Below are 21325 nucleotides of genomic sequence, written 5' to 3'. Positions count from 1 at the left end.
AAAATTGCAGTGAAAAAAAGACCCGCGGTTTGAAATCGCTGGTGTCTGTGACGTCACAAACTACCTTGTAACCAATCACATCAACGTGTGGGCGGGCTTTAGCATATCATTAACTATGACTGATCTGAAGCAGGGGAGTCTCAAGAGAGAATATATCCCGGGATATATTTCTGTTATGAAAAATCGTGTAGATTTAGCAATATGGCCGTTGTATGTTGTATATTACGTATGTTATTATGAACTATATGCTGATATAGTAAGGATGCTGATTGTTAGAAGACAGCTGTGTGACTCTGAGATGGTGAACGGGAACATATAACATTAGCAACACATTATTAGCTGTTTGATAACATAGTCAAGCAAAAGTCTAATCATATTAATTACCGTTATGTGTCCGACGTTGTAAAGAGCGATACCATTGTGCAGCGTTTACCTCAGTAAGTTGACCGAGTGGATCTCGTCTGAGAGAGTGGAGGCGGGGCTAATTAACATATTCATAGATCGGCGTATATTAAATGAAGCAAGCGTGTAGAGTTACATTCAATCTATTTTAATATTTGAAGATTTTTTTTCACAGGAAACGTTTAAATATGTAATTTAGGTGATCAAAGATGAGTTTTAAGGGATAAATTTCTTGACTACAGTGGGACTTTAATGAACCCCTCAACAAACAAACAAATTTAAAACACTGTGACTCACTGTAATGTTGTGTTTGATTAAAAAAAGCTTTTGATAATGGTCCAGTAGGATATTTGTGTTACAGGGCAGAGAAAACACTACAGTTCTCTCGCTTCTACCCGAGGACCCAGTCAGGACTCACAGCTGTCCAATCAGATCAGTTTGGCGGTGTACATTTGTGATGGATACAGAGTGAAAAAAGCTGTCAGCGTGTCACAACTATCACTGTTACACCTGTGGCTTTAATTCCCTGCATGAGGCACGTTAACGTTTGGTTTTTGTGTGGATACGAGTCTGTGTTTACTCGAGTGTGTATTTTGTCTTGTATAGCAGGTCTAATTACTGAACAGTAAGTGCAGGAGCTCTTTGACCTTTATACAAGATTCCTGGCGGGTGGTTCATCTGCCCCGCTCTCCTCCAACTCATTAGCTAATATTTATAGCACACTGCTGCTAACCGCTCTGACAGCAGCCTAATAAACGTACCTGTGTCTTTATTTAGTCCGACTTACCTGTTCTGTCCATTCTTCCTTTGCACATTGTAGTCTCTTTTTCTCTTTGCTCATTTCTCCCTGGGGGTCGAGGATAAAGGTCAGTCTGTTGTATCAGCTCAGCGTTTAGAAGAGAGGTCACAACCTGTGTCGTGGAGTCGGGGGTCCAGGTCTTTTGTTCAGCAGGGTTCTCTGCTCTGTTGACCTCAAGGTAGCGGATAATAAACATGACCAATAAATTAGAGCAAGATAACGGCAGTGGATTAATAGTAGAGCCGCACGATTCTGGATAAATTGAGAATCAAGATTTTCCTGGTCGATTAGTAGTCATTCATTTTAAGCGATTAGTAGACTAATCGCATGTCTATTAAAGGCACACTATGTAAATTTTCGCAGCTAGAGGTCGCTTATTCAAAACAAAGGCGTAGCTTGATGACGCCTTGATTTAATGGAATTATGGGAGGTGTCGCTTTACGTCTACAGCTGGTGGAAAAGAATCGGGATTGGGCAGAAATCATGTTCATGAATGAGATTATTAGCATTACCGTAGTATGAAGCAGAGCATGGCCGAGCAGAAACGAGGCCGCTGGAGCGATTGCTAATGAGAGATGAGCGCGACACACGCCTCGAGAGCAGCGGGACTTTTATTATGCCGTAGTCGCTGCTTCCGCTTCTTCCGATCAAGCGTATGTGGGGTAACGCAGCACTGTTTATCATATTAGATACAGTTGTTATAGTGCTACTCTACATTCACTCGACACTGTGAGACACTTGTTGCACACTGCAGTAAGCTAGATGGATATTAGTCATGGTAAAACATGGTACTCGTGGTAAATCAAGAAAACAAAAAGACTTACTGTGTTGAGCTATATAACATGATTAGTTTTCTGTCGATGAATGTACAAACAAACAGTTGTTCACCTGTCTAATAAAACGCATAATATACTAAAGCATATTTGGTGTTTCCATGGTTTCTACGAAATGAAACCCGAAATTGAGGATAACGTGGGTATGATGTCATGGATAGGCGACACACGGTCGGACGCGCTCCGTGTCCTGGTTAAAATTGCTTATTTCTCTGGATTTAAACATTCTCGGAAACATTTGCTATAATGTAAGTACACAAATCTTACATATTGTTCCTTTAATAAATCATAATAATGAGACTTTAATGCCTACATAGCCAAATCAGCATTCAAGCGCACACAAAGCTTGCCATAGCGCACCGGCAGAAGTAATGATTATGAATTATTTATAAATAAATATTAAAAGTAGACATTTTGCTTTCAATAGATATATTTTATACAGAGAGACTGCAGAAAGCGCACCGTTTGCTTTCATTACTTTACAAAAGCACAACATTGATGTTATTGTGAGCGCACACAGATAAAAGTAGACTCTTCACATATTCAAAAGATGTATTACTCTTATCTGTATGACCAAAAATGGAGTATTTTAAGTGCAAGTAATTCAGCTTTAACACTCCGCACAAACTCTTAAACAGCCCACATTTTTCTAGGTTAACGTTAAAGCGAGCGGCATGTTTGAGATGAGCCATATTTGAGGTTGATGAATGATAGGCGAGCGTTTGAATGTCCAGCTGTTAATGATCTGTCCGTCACAGACTGCGTGACTTTGCCACTTCCTGTGGATTTTTAATATACAGTTGCAAGAAAAAGTATGTGGAATCTGTAAAAATGTGAATAATTTTAACAAAATAAGGGAGATAATACAAAATGCATGTTATTTTTTATTTAGTACTGTCCTGAGTAAGATATTTTACATAAAAGATGTTTACATATAATCCACAAGACAAAAAAATAGCTGAATTTATTAAAATAATTCATAAGTATGTGAACCATTAATTCTTAATACTGTGTGTGGTTACCTGGATGATCTACGACTGTTTTTTTGTTTTGTGATGGTTGTTCACGAGTCTCTTGTTTGTTCTGAGCAGTTAAACTGAGCTCTGTTCTTCAGGAAAATCCACCAGGTCTTGCAGATTCTTCAGTTTCCCAGCATCTTTTGCATATTTGAACCCTTTACAGCAGTGACTGTATGATTTTGAGATCCATCTTTTCACACTGAGGACAACTGAGGGACTCAAACACAACTATTAAAAAAGGTTCAAACATTCACTGATGCTTCAGAAGGAAACACGATGCATTAATAGATGTGGGGTGAAAACATTTTGAATTTGAAGATCAAGGTAAATTGTACTTAATTTGTCTCTGGGAAACATGAAAATATTTTCTGTTGCTTCCGAAGGGCAGTACTAAATGAAAAAAATGTATATTTAAACAAAATAAGAAAAATTTAGACATCTTCATCCTGTTCAAAAGTTTTCACCCCCCGACTCTTAATGCATCTTGTTTCCTTCTGGAGCATCAGTGAATGTTTGAACCTTTTTTAATAGTTGTGTTTGAGTCCCTCAGTTGTCCTCAGTGTGAAAAGATGGATCTCAAAACAAAAAAACAGTCGTGGATCATCCAGGTAACCACACACAGTATTAAGAATCAATGGTTCACAAACTTTTGAATGGGGTCATTTTAATAAATTCAGCTAATTTTTTGTCTTGTTGATTATATGTAAACATCTTTTATGTAAAATATCTTACTCAGGACAGTACTAAATAAAAAATAACATGCATTTTGTATTATCTCTTTTATTTTGTTAAAATATTCACATTTTCACAGATTCTGCAAGTGGTTCACATACTTTTTCTTGCAACTGTATATTCATTTAATAATATTTTAGTCAACTAAGCCTCTTCTCATCGACTAACAGTTAGTCGACTATTAGGTAGCAGCCCTAATTATAACAGGATTTGCAAAAACAATGGCAGTGGCAAGTGTGCAAATGTAAAAATAACTACTGACAAATGTCACTAATGTATTAAATAGCCGAGAGTATTCTTAGTGGCCACAATCCTCTAAAATCTGAACAAAAGTGCAGCTCCAGTGGAGTGAATGGTCCTGCTCTATGATGGCTGTGCTTCTGCTCCTTCTGTCTGCAGTGTTCAGGCCACCTGCCATAAATCTGATCAAACGGGAAATGTTTCCAGCAGGATAAATGGCTGCCTCTCACAGGGGAGCCAAGATTGATAGTCAAAGTTAAATTGTATTAGCTGTGCAGTTTAAATATTTAACCCAGTCTTATCATAACTGCTCTTAACACTTAAAGTAAAATACAGCAGGGGTGTCTGGAGAGGGATCTGTGGACATATATCTCTCACCACCTCCATGCTCCTGCAGTGCTATTGTCCAATAATACTTAAATGGCTTGACTTATTACGAATGGTCATTATAAAGCTCTCTAGAAGATTCTGGGTGATAAGTGTTTTCATGGAGGCTACTGCGGGTTTGTGAGCCGCATTGCTATTAACATAAGGATCAATGACACTATGCTCTTTTTTTTTTTTTTTTTTGTACAAATCTATTAATTTAAATTTCTATCGGTCTATAATTGTAACTCGTGCACACGATGATTTGAATACACTGTTTCTATAATGAGCATGTTTTTAATGTCTGAATTAAAATTGTGATATTTTTTGAGGGGCATAAAGTAAAAAAGGGGCATACAACTTCAATCATATCAAAATGAAAAAGCCTCATTAAAAGAATAAAAGTAAAAAACATTAGCTTGACAATGTTTTTACAAAAAAAGCTTCATTGCTTATACAAAAAGACATTTGTCCACCAAATCAAAGTCATGTAGTGTGACCTAAAGTTTGCTGCAATTCAACGCTGGATTTGCACAAAAGATTAACATGACGGCACATGCTAGTGGATGAGTTGAATCAACTCCACAGCAACTACATAAATTTATCCACTAACCATTCAGAAACGTCCAGTTTCATTCTAAAAGTTGTAACTTCTTCCTGAGTCTCTCCATCAGTGTCGACTCCGGTTTGAACAATGTAAGGCTGAACACCGTTACTGACAATCCTCATTTTGGCTGCGTGAGATTCTCCAGTTTTGTTGTTGTTGAGCAACCGAAGCGTGAGCTGTTAAAGCTCCGCCCTCTTCTGGAAAACGGAGCTCATTTGCATTTAAAGGGACACACACAAAAACGGCGTTTTTTTGCTCACACCCAAATAGAGGCAAATTTGACAAGCTATAATAAATGATCTGTGGGGTAATTTGAGCTGAAACTTCACAGACACATTCTGGTTCATGAAAGTGTTGTGAAAATAATAAAAAACACTGGCGGGAAATAGTTAAGATGTGTACACACGTATTCAAGGTGAAAGGAAAATTACAGTATTAATCTTGATGGTTACAGCATATGACTACTTTAATTAAAATTAAACTTTGCTTGAAAATTCTATAAACCATATAAAATCAACACGAACACAGAGTATATTTCTAAGAACCTAGATTTTTAAAAGATTTTTCCTTCGCTTTATTGTTGATATTTGTCATTGACCTGTAACAGATCGTCACAATAGCGCTGTTGCGTCTTCTCATTCCTCTCGCTTGTTCAAATGAGAGGAGATGCTCGTTTATGATTATAATTAGCCGATTAGCGTGGTAGCGTGTCACGACGAGTCTAAATAAACACAGCTGCACAGTTTTCCTGTCGGAGCAGCAGATGGGACAGGGAGAGCATGCGAGTATTGCATGGAGAGAATTTTTTAGCAGAGTAGCATGCCGTTTGCCCTTGGACAGTGATCTCTCACCTGAAGGTAAATGTTTATGACGGAATCATCATTAAAACTCAGACGTTTAATAGGTCCAATTAAAACAATGACTTCATTTACAGCGGAATGAGAGCCGGCCCTATTTATTGGGAGCTGGAGTAATTGAGTTCTGGGCACTTGGACCGTTAACTCCCTCCTGCCTCCCGAGAGCCACTTCCGTTTAAAGGATTGAGGAAGTTTCTGAACGCTAGAGGGCGAATGTTTGGGGCTCAAGGGAAAATGAATCTAATCACTATTATGTTTGGACGAGTGTTTAATCAGAGAGTTTCATTTTTGCATTGACAGTTCACAACTTAAGAGTTACTGTTAAGTTCTGAGAGGGAATAAAAAGCCACTTCCTACGCTTCTTTCCCCAGCGTGTGTCTGTTTTACGGGATTTATGGGTTAAAGAATGAGCTCCTCTCCGTAAGCTTCTCTCAACATGATGGGATCAATGTCGTTAGCCGCGAGATGACGAAGCGGTAGAACATCTCTCCGTGGGCCGAGCGCAGATTGCCACAGGGGCCGTCAACCGATCGATAGGGACAGAGGCGAGCGATTGACTGACACCGCCCTTTTCCTGGCACGGGCAGAGCATCGAGGGAAAAGAGAAATGGACGAGGGAGGGGAAATGTTGAAATAATGGGCCTTGGAGGCTTTGAGTGCGGGCGAGCGCTGGCCTGTGGAGGAGAGTGATGGGCGAATTAGGGGTGTTCTGGGTTAGCGATTCCTCACACACACACACACACACACACACACACACACACACACACTCTCTCATGAGGTGTAATGAAGTGGACCACTTTACCCGCTAAACTGGTGTTGTGTTTTCTGCACGCTTGCTGTTGGTCCTTCTCCATAATGCAGAAATTCCCCCTGACCTTTTCCATTTCTTTGTAATTTCAGTGGCTCAGAAAATAGTTGCATCCCGGAAGAAACAGCAACTCTCAATCGGACCCTGTAAGTCACTGCCCAATTCTCCAAGCCACTCCTCCGTCTGTGCAGCACCTGTTTCTGCAGTGCATATAAGCCAGGTGAGTCTCACACACTTAACCCTCATGTTAGGTTGGGTTGTGACCTGTTCGATTTGAAACACTTGTTAAATTATGTTTTATTTAGAGTCATGAGTGTGCATTCAAAGTGTTTAGATGTGTTTTAGAAAGGCTGGGCAAATTGTGTTACAACTTTTGTGTTGGGGCCTTTATTGTAGCTCGTCAAACACTAAAATATGTAAAATACATTAGAACTTGTTAAAGGGGACATATGATGAAACTTTTTCCGTGTTTAAGTGCTATAATCGGGTCCCATGTGCACCTGTGCAAACTTGAAAAAGGAAAACCCAGTAACTTTGTATATCTTATTATAATATTACCATCCCTTAATCTGCACGTTTCCACCCACGGTGCCGCCATTTTGTTTTTGCAAGCAAAAACGGTGTACCAGTTCTAAAGCCATGGCAAAAGTTTGAGCAAAGCATGCTAACTGTTCGGTCGTTGGCTGCACAGATGAGCACACAACACTTTAGAGTCTCGTTAGCTAGTTGACCCTGGCAAGCTCGATTGCTAAAAAAGGAGCGTTTCTGTCCGAGCGATATTTTGGAAAAAAAATTAAACCATTCACAGCATTTGATAGCAATCATAAATGTTAGCCTGGCTCTGTTTGGCAAACAGGTACCCTATGTATAATGGGCGTCCATATGGGTTTATTAACATGACGACACGTGTTAGTCGAGGAGTTGAATCAACTACATAAATTTATCCACTAACCATTCAGAAACGTCCAGTTTCATTCTAAAAGTTGTAACTTCTTCCTGAGTCTCTCCATCAGTGTCGACTCCGGTTTGAACAATGTAAGGCTGAACACCGTTCGTCATTTTGTCTGCGTGAGATTCTCCAGCTTTGTTGTTGTTGAGCAACTGAAGCGTGAGCTGTTAAAGCTCCGCCCTCTTCTGGAAAGGGGGTCGGGAGCAGCAGCTCATTTGCATTTAAAGAGACACACACAAAAATGGTGTGTTTTTGCTCACACCCAAATAGGGGCAGATTTGACAAGCTATAATAAATGATCTGTGGGGGATTTTGAGCTGAAACTTCACACTGAAACTTCACAGACACAATCGTCCTCTGAATTATACAAGGAAAATTCACTGTTTTTTTTCTGTTATATCCCCCTTCAGACAGTAATCCTCTTCCGCATGGCTCAATCCTCATTGATTTCTCATTAGCAGTGTACAAGTGAGCCTGTGTATGTGCAGCCAAGCTGAGAGAGGCATAGGCGAAGCTCAGGAAAAAAAGGAGGCCTATGGTGTTTCTTTGTAACGTGAGATTATTTTCTTGCTTTTCTTGCTAAGTGATTCTTGCTCTGTGTGTGTGTGTTACAGACCAGTAATGGTGGAGGCAGTTTGAGCGATTACTCCTCTTCCGTGCCCTCCACTCCCAGTACCAGTCAGAAGGAACTGCGTATCGATGTTCCCCAAACTGCCAACACGCCTACGCCCGTCCGCAAACAATCCAAACGACGCTCCAACCTCTTTACGGTCAGTCTGCTCTCCCGTTACACATGATTTTAATTAACAGCATAATAACAGCAGTCAATTTAATTACAAAGTGAATTCATCAACAACAACAAAAAGTGAAAAAATTAAAAAATGTATTTGATAAATATATATTTTTATGTTTTATTTATATATTTATTTCTATGTACACTTCTGTTCAAAAGTTTGTGGTTAGTTTTTATTTATTTTAAGAACTTAATACTTTTATTCAGCAAGAATGCTTTAATGTTGCAGAAGATTTGTTTCAAATGAATGCTGTTCTTTTGAACTTTTTATTCATCAAAGAATCCTGAAAAAAAAAGAATTACTTTCCACAAAATATTAAGCAGCACAACTGTTTTAAACATAAAAAAAGTTTCTTGAGCAGCAAATCATCAGATTAGAATGATTTCTGAAGGATCATGTGATGTGAGTCTTCTGAAGGCTGGAGTAATGATGCTGAAAATTCAGCTTTGATCACAGGAATAAATTACATTTTAAAATATACTAAAATAGAAAACAGTTATTTCAAATTGCAAAAATACTTTTATTGCTTTTGCTTTACTTTTATGTATTTTTGATCAAATAAATGCAGCCTTAGTGAGCATGTTCTGGTGAGACTTCTTTCAAAAACATTTCAAAATCTTACCAACGTCAAACTTTTTGGTAACCTAGTGAAAAAACAATATACTAAAATGTATTTAAAATACATTTATTTTGTGCTAAGTGTACTACAAATACATTTATATATTTATGCACTTAATAAACATACCCTGCAATTGTACTTTTGGTATACTAAACTGGTTAGAGATGCACCGATATGAACATTTTGGCCGATACCGATAACCGATAATTCTTTATATTTGAAAGCCAATAACCGATATATTGACTGATAATTCTAAATCCAAATTTTTATATAATTTTTGAGAGCCTGATTATAAAAACTAAAGTCTCACCATTAAAAGCCATGTCCCAATCACACAGTTATAATGTTCTCATCATAATTTTATGTAGCCTATATGACAGATTTGCACTGTATTTTCCTTTTTGAAGTGATTTCAATCATATTTCAAGCAATTAATGACCATCATGGTGAACAGTGCGCACCTGAAGCGTCTCAGCTGAAGGACATAATCCATTATTTAATATCAGCTTTAATATATCGACCAAATTTTCTTATCAGGCCGATAACGATAACATTAAAAATGATCATATACATACCAATATGGTGGCTGATACTGTATTTCATGCATCCCTAAAACTGGTATACATAAAGTCTGTTAAATTGGAACAACTAATTTTGTACTTGAATTGTGCAGAAATAGTACTGAGATCCAACTAAAGATATACTGAAGTATATTTGATTGTGCTAAGGTACACTTAGTAAGATACACTTTAAATATCTTGCATTTAAAGACTGATGATATTATACATACATCACATGATCCTTATTAATAGTGATATTAAAGCACATTTTAGGCATAAATAATATTAAAAAATGTGCATTGTGTAATAAAGAAATACTCAAAATAAAGTTTAATTATAATTTTATATCAGTAAGTCTTAAGTGATATGACAATAAATATGTTAATGGATTTGAAGTATACTTAGTATGAAATAAATGTATTTTAAATAGATTTTGGTATAGGTTTTTTTTTTTTTTTTTTTTTTTTTTTTAACTAGGTTAGTGTATACTAGGGTTTGTTTTTTTTTTTTTTTTTTTGTATACATTTTATATGATCAGTACCCCTTTAAATTGACAGCCGCTCTTCCAGTCTTGTAAGCTCTTTAGTAGTGTACATCCTGCACATGTACCACATGTCTTGCTTTAAAGAAGTTGGGGGGGTGGGGGTCACGTCAAGGTCAAGTTGACCCCTCCCACACCCCCTTGACTTTTGAAGTCATGTGTGTGCCCTGCACTCCAAACTGGATCTGGTCTGAAGTCCGGCTCAATTAGCAGCTAGCTCGCCTTTGACTAAAATGATGTCTTCTCCCCCACAGTCTCGGAAGGGAAGCGAACCAGACAGGGAGAAGAAAGGGATGGATGGCCGTGCAGACAGCATTGGAAGTGGCCGCGCTATCCCAATTAAACAGGTAGGGTCTGGCCGGCCGTCTGGGCTGGTATAATTGGAGTCCAACAGCGGCGTATTGTGGACGAAGGGGCCTCAGATCAGTACTCAGACCCGCGCGAATCCCGTTTGATGCCATCTTCTTGATTAACAGTGAAAGCACGCACTTGACATCAATTAGAGCCAGGCTCTCCCGTGTGCTGAAATGAGATCATTAGGATAAGAAGTGGGAAGGGATTTTTCTCTCCTCGATGCACCCCCCCACAGCCAAAACCCCTACACCATCTCACTCTTCCACCTTCTTTTTCCCTGTCAAACGCGAGGATAGAAAAAAGAGGAGCCTAATGAAGTGCAGTCTACCAATCTGCATATGGGCCCATCTTTCCCATCAGCCCTCCCCGACAAGTGGTGTGTTGGGGGGGGGGTGAATGAGAAGCAGAATGTGATGTGAAGACGACCCCCTCCTTTGCACTGTGGGAGAGATTGTTTGACTTGGCCTTAATTTGTCACAAACAAGGGTGTGTAATGAGAGAGTAAAGAAAAACGCTAGCTAGCGTGAGGGGTGGGGGGGCGAGATCATCCTCGGCGCATCTCAGCTGGAGTGAAAGAATCAGGTAATTAGCGGCACTAATCGTGCCCTCTCATGTCAGCGCCGTGGCCTTGTTTGTAATTTTCTAATGAACAAATTGCATCTCTGATTAAAGCTGCCTTTAAGTGAGATCTGTGTTTATTACCGTGCCGCAGTGGAGCAGCGCTTCCGTCGTCCACCGTACAGCGCAGCTGGCGTTCAAGAGCGAAGCTGCAGACCTTTTGGCTGCGTTCGGATCCCGCTGGGTTCACACTGAGAGGCTCCATAGGAGGCAAAGACATTTACACAAGACTCTCGCTCAATGAAGCGCCGCTGTAATCGGCCCCTCTTTTCTGCAGATTAGACATTGGAGAATAAGTTGCGTCTTCGCTGACATTGTAATACTGAAATCCTGCTTAGAACAATCATAATGCGAATGTCGAAATATGAGCGCTTGATCACTGATGTGACATTGATTTTTTTTTTTTTTTGGTCCATATTTTAGAACATACATTTTTTTTTTTTTTTAGTGCTGTCAGTGGATTAAAAAAGAATCACACATTTTTCTGTTATTAATCGTGATTAAAAACATTTGAGTTTTTAATATTTTTATATTGTAATAATTTCACAGTTACTCTCCAAGTTAATATAGAAACTAGTTAAAGACAGTATATTTTAAATATTTGTTTAATGTCATCTTTTTTGATGACATTACACTTTACAGTCTTCACTGCATAAATTATAAATGAAATATAGATTAATCCTTATTAAAGCTACAGTTTTCTCTGTTATCTTTAATGAACAGCAACTGGTTTATTAGGCTGCTGTCACTTTAAGAGCTGCCGCTGCCGAACATGACGCGGATCTGACGCACATCTCATTTTCTCACAACTCTTTAAGTTCATTTAAGACGTTATTAACTCATTTAAGACTGCTCTTATGAGGATACTCCATGAAACAGGCATTTTGGCATAATTCTGTGTGTTATTGTTTGTTCAACAGTGAAAGAGAACTCTACTGGCGCGCATCTTTCTGTGTCACATGACACGACATTCACAGACAGCCCGTTCTCGTTTGTCTTGTGGCGCTTGAATGGTTTAAAAGCATTTGCGTTAAATAAGAGCATGATCATATAATGTAACGCTAGCCAAATTATGACGGGAAAAATGGATGCTGTGTTTAATATGTGCAAAAATGAATGTGCGTTAAAATGAAAAAAATAAACGCATGCGTTAACGCGTATTAAAATTCATTTAATATTCAGAATTGTCAGGATGACAACTGTCCTGATATTATAATGAAGAAAAAATAATCATTAAAAAGGATAAAATTGTTGAAAAGAAATTTAGTTTGGCATAATATTTTAATATTTCTTAAAAAAAAATAATAAAAAAAAAAAAACATTAAGAAATGCTCTTAATTTGAAAAACATTTATCGGCCACATGTTAAGTGGAGTGACATTCATGAATTAAACCGTAAATAACGTCATATAAAGGAACCCAGAAAACCCTCATGCCATAAGAAATGAATCCTTTTTTTCAGACATTACCTAGATGTAAAATAGCTGCCCAGGAGCGTTACCAAGATGGCCGCTGAGCGATTTGCCTTAAAGGGACTCTGGAGGTACTTCTTTTTCGAGGCACACAAGCGAGTGCTAATGCTGCCAGCAGTGATCTCTCACCTCCTGCGGCTCTATTTGCATAAATCCTGTTAAAGTCAGTGGCGGTTAATGAAGAAGAAATGAGGCTGGCCCGGCTACAGCGGTGCTGAGAGGAGGGCGCTGCGCTAGTGGCAGATGGGAAGGCTGAGCCGTAGCAAGCAGCTGTGCAGAGGAGAGAGCAGCGCGGACTGGGCTTGCGCTGGGCTAATTTGTATGTGCGAATCCAAGAGCAATCAAGACGATAACACGTGTTCTTGAGAGAGAGGGTGGCTGCTGTTCCCCAACATGTAGAACAACCGTGTTATATGACATCAGAGCACGTCATTCGCGTAAATTATTACAATTTAAATTTAAAATATGCTCTTAGAGGGATAGTTCATCCAAAAATTTTAGTTCTGCCATCAATTATTCAGTATTGTGTTGTTTCAAACCCATAAGACTTTCATTCATCTTCAAAACACAAATGAAGATATTGTTAATGAAATCTAAGGGATTTCTGTCGTACTTGCTTGACACGCGAGAACAAACCTCATTGGTTCTTGCGGAAGCTCAAACATGACGCATGAGAATGAACTTCATTGGTTCTCAGGCTTCTGTTTACCAAATTTGAGTGCTCTATGTATGATCTCTGATGAATGTTTATATGTGAATAAAAGCCTAAATTAATTCAGTTCATCTTCATAAGACTTGGATTGAATCACTGCTTTCATATGGATTTCTTTTTACAATCTCTTTATGAACATTTTGAAGTTTTGGGTGAATGGACTTTTATAACAGAACACAAATCTCATCCATCAAATTTCATCCAAAATATCGGTAACACTTTCTATGAAGACCATGCTTATAATGAATTATAGCCCTATTTATACTGATTTATAAGCATTACTATTCTATAAATATATGTATAAAGACTCATTAAGACCTGTACTGCATTATAAGAACAGTTATAGTTACATTTATATTATGTTAATAATTACTTGTGTCATGCATTTGCTTTTTCAATGCGCATGTTTATAATCCATTATACTCTGATTTATAAATGATTAGTTATTAATTATGTCTTTAATGTCTAATGTTTGCATTAGAGGTCATGAATCTCCTCAGCCATACTTCAAAAAATATTGTTGCAGTGTTTTGCTTTTTTTTTTCAAGTGTTTGTATTAATGATTTCTGTATTTCTTTTCATTATTTTATTACAGGAATTGTTGTTCGTTAGTTATATATAATGAGCACATCTTCATGATTTCTTAATATTTGCTTTAGGAAAATTGCATTTTTTTTTTTTTTTTTCACTTAAAACCATCAATGATGTATTTATAGAGATTAATAACTATGTTATCACTCACTCACAATAAGTGTTTATAAGAACACAACACGGCTATTAATAACAATATATTCACTTATTTGACAATATAAATCTGAATAAAAAGTCATTGTAACTATAATATAATAACATAGCAATCTTAATAAATACATTCGTGGAACCACACGACTAATACTTATAAATCAGTGTATAATGGATTATAAACATGCGCATTGAAAAAGAAAATGCATGACTTATAAGTAATTATAAAACATAATATAAATGTAACTATAACTGTTCCTATAATGCAGTATAGGTCTTTATAAACACATTTATAAAATAGTAATACTTATAAATAAGTGTAAATGGAGCTATAATTCATTATAAGCATAGTCTTCATAGAAATATCTTATAGTTTTTGTATCAAAGATGAACGAAAGTCTTCTGTTGAATTATAATAGGGAGTTCTCATTATGTGCACTAGTTTTATAGGTACTGAAAGAAAGGTTTTATTTAAATGTTACATGTGTTAGAGATCCTGCAGTACAGTGAAGCATGAGCGGATGGAGAGTGTGTCGCGCGGGGGTCCTGGCGCAGAGCCATATCTCTGAAGCATCTCTCAGCCTCTTGACACTGCGGGTACATAAATGAGGGATTAATTTCCCTGGTGTCAGACAGAGCCTGCCCCACACTTACACACACACACACACACACACACACACACACACACACACACACACACACACACACACACTCTTGTGCTGATCAGAGGCTCCATTGGTGCCCGTGTCCCTCATCTTATGAGGAGATCAATCAGCCAGCTCAATCAGAGCTCACCAGCCACTGCAGTGTCTCAGTCCTCTCTCTCTCTCTCTCTCTCTTTCTCACTCTCACTCTCTCTCTCTCTCTCTCACTGGTGCTTCATGTTAGTCCTCATTGTACCCCAAACTGACTGTTTGCATTTTCTATGCTGATTTTGGGGCAAAATTTGTGGAGTAACATATTTAAACTGCACATTTTAGAAAAAGAAAATAAAAAAAATATATATATATACACACACATATACACACCTCAATTGGGATTTGAACTGCGATATGATAAATGTTTACTGCTTCGTTAGCAAGGCAAAATGAAAACTCATGCAGTCACCTACACATCTTTTTTAAGTTCACTCTGCCTTTAATTCACAATTGTTTGGAACCCAATCAACATTAATATTAAAAAATATTAGTAATAATAATAATATATATATTTTTAATAATAACTTTACATAATGTACATATTATTGGCATATTATTATATTTGAAAAATAAATATATTATTGTTATAATTATATTTTTGAACATTAGATTTTTATTTTAAAGTACAACAATAATACATTATTATATTGTTAAATTTATTTTTATTTGATTTTAATTTTATCATTTTCAGTTGTAGTAGTAGTTGCAGTGCAATAATAATATTTCCTCCTTTTTCACAATTATAATAATTATAGTTCTGCTTTTCTTAATAATAGTAGTTGTTTTTATAATATCTATATTATGAAAGACAATATATTAATAAATTAATATTTTCTTAAATGTTAGTAAAATTATACTGTTACAATTACATTTACTTTGGTGGAAAATTGAAGAAACTTTAAGCTTCAATAATCAGTAACACTTTAGTATAGGGAACACATATAAACTATTTACTATGACTTCCCTCAATAAACTCCTAATTTACTGCTTATTAATAGTCAGTAAGGTAGTTGTTAAGTTTAGGTATTGGGTAGGATTAAGAATGTAGAATAAGGTCATGCAGAATAAGGCATTAATATGTGCTTAATAAGTACTAATAAATAGCCAATATTCTAGTAATATGCATGCTAATAAGCAACTAGTTAAAAGACCCTAAAATAAAGTGTTACCCAATAATCATATCAAGTCATATCATAATTAATTGTGCAGCCATAGATGTATGTTCAGATCCTGCACACTTCCTTGGATGTCCATTCTACATGGGCCTGCCTATTGGTCCTTTAATCAAACTAAGTTTAATTTATAATATCCTTTTGATCCGTGACATCTTAGAATCTCCCGAGTCTCCTCAGAAACAGATGCGGCATCCATGGAGCCGCTGACCAGAATCCCTCCATCAGATCAGTGACTGCGTCTGCTGCAGTGGCATTTCCTATATAATTGGGCGCTACGTTCAGGCAATGAGTGTTTTACCAACAGTATGAAAGCAGCCCGGGCGCGTCCCCTCACAGACGATAACGCAGACGAGCAGTTTGCGCTCAGAGGCACGGGGCAGAGCTTCGTTTAGAAATTGGATGTTAATTGATTTGATAATTCCCTGTGGACTTTCCTCTTACATGCTCGCGTCTCTCTCGATCTGCCTCCTCGCCTCTCACTAGCCACAGCAGGCTGCTGGGCGTTAGACCTGCTCTCCAATTAGCGTGTGCGGGCTTGTACACTTCCGAGTCTACCTGACTCGCATTAACACCTCTTCAGTGGCCTCTTTTGGTCCAGGAATGCGATTTTTTTTTTTTTTTTTTAAAGATTTCACCAGAAATCCCTCACTCACGGCACTGCATTAATCTCTGGCCTGAACTTTTGTGTGCTGGCTCTCAGCTGCACATCGTCGCCGGCTGTTGATGAGGAACGTCATCTTGTAATCTCTTTGGCAGATGTCTGAGTGTATTAGATTTATCGCTCAGCTGTTCCTTGAAGGTATGGCCGTAATTGTTAGTGAGTTACTCGCACACGGATGAGTCCTGAACAAAATCGACTGCTTTTAATGCTTTGGATTTTGTTTCACTCAACACTCGTAAAAAATAAAGTTTTCAAAAGGGGGTTTTCCCAGGGATGCCATTGAAACCTTTTCCTTGCCCTAGTGAAATTTTTACATTTTGGTCTATTTGGCTTTTCATAACGTGTTGTTTTTAGACTATTGGAAAGAAAACTTAAGTGTTAATTTATTATACTTTATCTATTTGCATCTGTAGATTTTAATTACAATGCATATCTTTATCTTTAAAGGCTGAGCCAGAAATCTCCACTTCAGTTGCACTTACATACACCAAAACTTACATTTTTTAATATTCTGGCTATAGATATTCTATAATTTTATAATTTATATATTTATATATATTCTAAAGGTTTTTACAAAGGGATTTGTTTGTTCATCATGCATGATTTTAGACATTTATTCCTAAAGTCTTTTATCTTTTAACTTTTTTTCTGACTGTTGACAGTATTTTCTGATTTATGGAGTGATAGAAAGAGATATCCAAGAAAATTACACCTAGTGTAAATAGCATATTGCTAAAAAAATGCTGGTATTATCACTTAGTGTAAATGTAATATATCGCTATTTTCACTTAGTGTAAATAGCATCTATCACTAAGAAAATATGCTATTTACACTTAATGTAAATAGCATCTATCGCTAAGAAAATATGCTATTTACACAATGTAAATAGCATCTATTGCTATTTGCACTTAGTGTAAATAGCCGCTGCCTATTTTTATCCTATCTTGTCTTAATGTCCAATCCTGCTCCTGGAGGGCCACTGTCCTGCAGAGTTTAGCTCCAACCCCAATAAAACACACCTGAAGCAGCTATTCAGGGTCTTTCTAGGCATACTAGAAACTTCCAGGCAGGTGTGTTGAGGCAAGTTGGATCTAAACTCTGCAGGACAGTGAACCTTCAGGAGGTTTGGACACCACTGCCTTAAAAGAACAATTTTTGTCTTAATGTGAAGAACATTTTAATAACCTTTTTTCCCTTTTTATAAAGAACATTTTGTGCTTTGGACAGGTTCCATTGATATTAAAAGTTCGGTACCACTTTAGTTTAGGGTCCAATTCTCACTATTAACTACTGTTGCTTATTAGCATGCATATTACTAGGATATTGGCTGTTTATTAGTACTTATAAAGCACATATTAATGCTTTATTCTGTAGGGCTGGGACAATAAATAGATGCATTGTGATTTGTGGATCGATTCTGAGATTTTTTTTTAATTTATCGCGATTCGCTCTCGAAACGATTTTGCTAGTTTTTAACCGCACACTCAAATGCTCATGAAGAAGAGCGCTTGTGCATTTGTCTGAGTCTGAGAATGTACTTGAACCTCAGAATGCCTTTATGAAGAGAGATTAATGTAAACAGCCCACTGCAAACACCCTTGTAATTCACTTCAACCTTTTTCGAACTTTATGAATGATTATTTTATAGACGGTTCAAGTGGTGTGTGTAAGGAATTGGAAGGTTTCGGCTGTTTGTAAAGAATGCAGTGCCATCTGCTGTTAAAAACTAAGCTCAGAATTGATACAAGAGAGAATCGCGATGCATTTGGAAAATCTGAGAATCGATCCAGAATCATTTAATGATTCACGATGCATCGATTTATTGTCCCAGCTCTATTATTCTACATGACCATATTCTACATCCCTAGATCCTACCCAATACCTAAATTTAACCACTACTTACTAACTATTAATAATCAGTAAATAATCAGAAATTATTTAGTTAATAGTTAGTTAACAGTGAGATTCGGACCCTAAACTAAAGTGTGACTGGAGGTTTCTTTATAGAACCATAAGGGGCTTTTGCACCAAATAGATCTAGGAACTCATTTATAGGAACTTGCTACTAGGATATTTCCCCGAGAACTAATTTGTCCCCCAGGCCATGTTCATGGTTGCATCCGCACCGGGAATAGGAACTCAGAAGCGGCCGACAGCGGTGTCTTTATGCGCTGCATTTACAAACGCTAAAAAACGGTGGATGGAGGATGGCGTAATTTACGTGCCTGAAAGAGCAAAAAGTGGGGCTAAGAGATCTCTTATGACAACTTTCAGTATTACACATCATCGAGGTGGAGAAAAGAACACAAGCCTGCAGATAACAGATAAATGCCGTTATCACTGTTTTCCATGTTCGTGAAGTAAATATGTTTACACGGCTTTTTAAAAATGCTGGGTGTCTGTGTTTGACATGTGTTTGACCAGTCAACCTACACTCACGTGACTGATAGTTCCTAAAGTGCTGGTTTAGACCCTAATCTGAAGTAGGAGCTAATTTAGTTCCCCCAAAAGGAGTTCCTAGAACTAAAATCATTCCTAGTTCCTGCGGTGCGAACACGGCAAAATCCGGTTACTTCAGCCAATAGTTCTAGGAACTATGAAAAGGTTCCTCCATTGCGAAAGCCCCTATAGATGCAAATAAAGAACTTTTATTTTTAAGAGCGAGGAGCAACAAAAAGGCTTGGTTGATTTCTGTTACGTTGACACATAATTCTTCCTCTTAATTACAAAATTTCACAAAAACAGACACAAAACTGGTGTGAACTCATTCAGTAGTGTTTTTTTTACTGTGTATGTGCACATGCTTAAGGTAGTTTTTCTCTCTCTTCGACCCTGTCGCAGTTTATTTGCCATTCGCTGTGATCTCATTACGAAGGTTATTGTCCTGACTCCTGAGCTGAAGGTTACGCTCTCGACATGGCTCTCAGCTACAATAAAACCTTTGTAAAAAACGCCTTCATTAGAACATGCTCCTCATTAAAACACGCAGACGGCTTGGTGGACAGTAATGAGGCTGGGGTGGGCTCATACTCTCCAGCAATTAGATGGCTAAAGAGGAGCGTTTTCACCACCATCTCCCTGTGGAGCGCTTCAAACTGGCCTCTCTGAGCCCTTAGAGTGGGTGTGGTGAGGTCAGACGTGTCACCTGAATTTGCCATGACAGCTCTCGCATCTGCCAATCACAGCCTCCTTTGACCCTCTGCCTTGTTATTAATACGACTGTTTGTCCAATCACCTCAGAGATCCCGGTTGTTTTGACATCTATGATATATTATGACTATATTATGGTGTTTGTTTTGACTGGTGGTCATTTTTAATGGCTTTTAGTGTTTTTTTTCTTTCTTTCTTATTTAAATGGCTCATTTAAATTTGTCAGAGGTCATGCTGAACTGCGATTATTACGCAGAAACTCTGTTGAAACTTGGCGAGGTCTTTGGATTGCCTGTAAAAATAGTTTTGTTTGATAGAGTTGTTTATAGCTTTGTTCAGAAACTAATGTTACTCTAATGATCGCCAGCTTTGTTTACTGACCCTGTGCAGCCCGGAGTCTGTCGACATCTGTTCCACGTTCTTAATTAGCCGATTACCGTGCACACACACATCTTTGTTAACTGTTCGGAAAGGCATTTTGACACGAGCTTTAATACAAATTAATTTTCAGAAGTGGGGCTCTAGGTTGATGCTGTAAGACTTATGTCTCCCTCATGTCAATGTACCTATTGGTTTGTGGTATTAAATTTTATTGCATAGTTTTGGGAATCGTAAACAATTTAAAATTTTTATATCTGATTCATTTGAATGATTCCAGTTCTGTAAAATGACTCGTGTGCGGAAAAATGTTTTGGAAAACAATTGATAGTTCAGATAAATTTAAAACAGTTCTTGCAAAAATTGTTTAAACAGATGTTTCAATGACTTCAGTCTTTTTAGAGATGGAATAAATGCAATTAGATAATTGGCTCTAAATAATAATGCATAATAAAAATTTTAAAAAAGTGGTAACATAGTTCATTAAAGGGTTAGTTCACCCAAAACACGAGAATGAACCTCATTGGTTCTTGCCGAAGCTCAAACGTGATGTGTAACATGAGAATGAACCTCATTGGTTCTTGTCGAAGCTCAAACGTGTAGCGTAACACGAGAATGAACCTCATTGGTTCTTGCCGAAGCTCAAACGTGATGTGTAACATGAGAATGAACCTCATTGGTTCTTGTCGAAGCTCAAACGTGCAGCGTAACACGAGAATGAACCTCATTGGTTCTTCAGAAGCTCAAACGTGATGTGTAACACGAGAATAAACCTCATTGGTTCTTGTCGAAGCTCAAACGTGCTGCGTAACACGAGAATGAACCTCATTGGTTCTTGCTGAAGCTCAAACGTGCTGCGTAACACAAGAATGAACCTCATTGGTTCTTGCTGAAGCTCAAACGTGCTGCGTAACACGAGACTGAACCTCATTGGTTCTTGCAGAAGCTCAAACGTGCTGCGTAACACAAGAATGAACCTCATTGGTTCTCGCTGAAGCTCAAACGTGCTGCGTAACACAAGAATGAACCTCATTGGTTCTTCAGAAGCTCAAACGTGCTGCGTAACACGAGAATGAACCTCATTGGTTCTTGCTGAAGCGCAAACGTGCTGCGTAACACAAGAATGAACCTCATTGGTTCTCGCTGAAGCTCAAACGTGCTGCGTAACACAAGAATGAACCTCATTGGTTCTTCAGAAGCTCAAACGTGCTGTGTAACACGAGAATGAACCTCATTGGTTC

The 21325-nt window shown here is 37.7% G+C and overlaps 1 protein-coding gene and 1 long non-coding RNA gene across 6 annotated transcripts in view; one reads left to right on the top strand and one right to left on the bottom strand.

The window, feature by feature from the left end:
- The window catches only part of LOC127513925 (uncharacterized), a 757994-nt gene that overhangs the window by 425182 nt on the left and 311487 nt on the right, over positions 1 to 21325 (bottom strand). The window lies entirely within an intron of this gene.
- Positions 1 to 21325, top strand: part of agap1 (ArfGAP with GTPase domain, ankyrin repeat and PH domain 1) — a 200933-nt gene that overhangs the window by 115356 nt on the left and 64252 nt on the right. For all 5 annotated transcript variants that reach the window (XM_051896071.1, XM_051896070.1, XM_051896068.1 and 2 more), the window contains 3 exons: positions 6756 to 6883; positions 8227 to 8382; positions 10381 to 10473. In XM_051896071.1, the coding sequence (XP_051752031.1) occupies positions 6756 to 6883; positions 8227 to 8382; positions 10381 to 10473 (377 nt within the window). The remainder of the gene's footprint in view (positions 1 to 6755; positions 6884 to 8226; positions 8383 to 10380; positions 10474 to 21325) is intronic.

The sequence above is a fragment of the Ctenopharyngodon idella genome, chromosome 6 (assembly GCF_019924925.1).
Source record: "Ctenopharyngodon idella isolate HZGC_01 chromosome 6, HZGC01, whole genome shotgun sequence".
NCBI lineage: Eukaryota > Metazoa > Chordata > Actinopteri > Cypriniformes > Xenocyprididae > Ctenopharyngodon > Ctenopharyngodon idella.
The sequence above is the reverse complement of the archived record's forward strand: the minus strand, read 5'-3'. Positions and strand labels throughout refer to the sequence as shown.